The sequence below is a fragment of the Lolium perenne genome, chromosome 7 (assembly GCF_019359855.2).
Source record: "Lolium perenne isolate Kyuss_39 chromosome 7, Kyuss_2.0, whole genome shotgun sequence".
Lineage (NCBI taxonomy): Eukaryota > Viridiplantae > Streptophyta > Magnoliopsida > Poales > Poaceae > Lolium > Lolium perenne.
The window spans coordinates 89,516,148-89,518,265 of record NC_067250.2 but is presented as its reverse complement, the minus strand read 5'-3'; the positions used below and the strand labels follow the sequence as shown (position 1 = coordinate 89,518,265).

Here is a 2,118-nt window from a genome sequence, read left to right as displayed (position 1 = left end):
CGCACTAGCATGAGCTAAAAGTGTAAGACCAGTCTCAACAATATGTCGATGTTTTCGTCCAGCAGTCCCGTTTTGTTGATGGGTATAAGGGCATGAGACTCGATGTGTGATGCCAATGTCAGCAAAAGAATTATTGAGGCGATGGTATTCACCACCCCAGTCACTTTGCACATGTATAATCTTCCTACCAAGTAAGCGTTCAACATGTTGCTGAAACTGGTGGAGTGGTTACACGAGTGGATAAAGAAAAAGGTAACTGATGATTTTTGCCTTCCTGACATGCGTCACAAACTAAATCTTTATTGAATGACATCGATGGAAGCTCATGATGGTGTAAAATATGCTGAACAATAGGAGTAGTGGGGTGTCCTAGACCCGAGTGCCAATGGGCTCGTGACACCTTGAGACTACTGAAGACTTGCTTTATTGAAGACACATCAAGATTATAGAGACCACCACAACATCCCCCTCTAAGAAGAACCTCCCTGGAATCCCGATCCTTAAAAAGAAAGTAACAAGGATGAAATTTAAAGTAAACATTATTATCATAGGAAAAACGTTTAACTGACAGGAGATTGCAAGTAACAGAGAGGACATGAAGGATATCTCTAAGACGTAAAGGATAAGATGAAGTAGGAATTGTAGATTGACCAATATGTGTAATGTGCATACATGTACCATTGGCAGTTTGGACATTGTACTTGCCATCATATTGTTCCCTCATAGTAACGTTGTTGAGGTCGTTGGTGAGATGATCGGTTGCTCCAGTATCAGCAGAGTCGACATGGAAAGATGAAGTAGACCTCGTGGTCGTGGTAGAAAGTGTGGCAAGTTGGCGCTCCTTATTGTGTCCATCATTGTCGATGCTGAGGTAGTTATTGTCATATCGCTTGAAGCAGCAGGAGGCGACATGACCAACCTTGCCGCAAATCTGACAAGTGGGGCGTGTACCACCTGTACCTGTAGGGCGTTCCTGTTGACCTTGCTGAGGACCACCGTATCCTTGCTGACGACCACCGTTCGGCGCAAAGTACTGTTGCGGATGCTCTTGCTGACGAGAAGGAGCGTGACCACCTCCTGGCCGTGAGGAGAGGTTGGTGTGGTGATTGCCAAGGCTAGCCTCGGAGCGACGCGCCTCGACACGCTGCTCAGTATTGAGCAGCTGTGCATAGACATCTCGGGCAGGTAATGGGTTGTAGACGGGACGAGCACCGATGCGATCTGCGAGAGTGTCATAGTTGCTATCCAGGCCGGCGACTATGAAGGTGTTGAACTTGTTCGGCCGCAGGGGCTGCCCAATAGAGGACAACACGTCAGACAAGGATTTGACCTTGTTGAAGTAGGCGGTGGTGTTGGGGTAGTCGTGCTTCTTGATCTTGCCAAGCTCGGTGCGGATGTGCATGACGCATGCCGTGGACTGTGAAGCAAAGCTCGCCTATAGGGTTTCCTAGGCCTGTTGCGACGTCGGGTAAGCATTACCATGCCGATCACCCTGTAACTACCCTATACATATCAATACACGCTGGCCCTAGAGGAGGATGGTTCATACCCTAATCAATCTACCCTTTTGTCATGGTATCAGAGGAAGGTAATCTTTCGCTCACGTCTTCCGCATCGCAGCATCGCTGCCCTACCTGAGATTATGTCGATGACCTCCGGCATCTCGGTATCAAGTCCGCGCACTACCTCCCTGCTCTCTACTCTGTCGGCCTCTACTGGTACCAGGTCAACAACGAGCAGGGGCGCTGTCATGTTAGGTTAATACATCACCTGACCGTATACTTACATGTTAGGTATTAGACCAAATTACATAGTTTATCAAAAGTTTTTTTTAATATCAGTCATTGTAAGTAGGTCCATCAAAATCAGACTTCTTAAATAATTTTTGTGATGTCGACTAACCTCGTGTCTCTGTTTTCGATCTCTGTAAGTATATAAATAGATGGGCGTGACTATTTCTCAGTTGTCCAAGAACTAACTCCGTTCTCAGCCAGATGATGTTATCAAATTTTAGTTGCATCTCATGTTGCAACAGATGACTAGCATCAATCACAAAGCAAATCTAATGGTCCGAATAATTTTTCTTAGTTGCACCCACTTATAACTAGGAGTTTTACA

The 2,118-nt window shown here is 46.0% G+C and overlaps 1 protein-coding gene across 1 annotated transcript; it reads right to left on the bottom strand.

Moving 5' to 3' along the window:
- Positions 1 to 470: 470 nt before the first annotated feature.
- LOC139833635 (uncharacterized) lies at positions 471 to 1,402 on the bottom strand. Its single transcript, XM_071823964.1, has 2 exons — positions 679 to 1,402; positions 471 to 499 (listed from the first exon to the last, which is right to left on the bottom strand). Exons 1-2 carry the CDS (start codon positions 1,400 to 1,402, stop codon positions 471 to 473), a joined length of 753 nt encoding a protein of 250 aa, XP_071680065.1.
- Between the last annotated feature and the right edge of the window lie 716 nt (positions 1,403 to 2,118).

Excerpts from the sequence above, each read along its gene's own strand:
- LOC139833635 (XM_071823964.1), bottom strand. The coding sequence starts at position 1,402 with ATGCACATCCGCACCGAGCTTGGCAAGATCAAGAAGCACGACTACCCC. Across the intron at positions 500-678 it reads CAATGTCCAAACTGCCAATG|GATCGGGATTCCAGGGAGGT; the intron begins GTACATGTATGC and ends TTTCTTTTTAAG.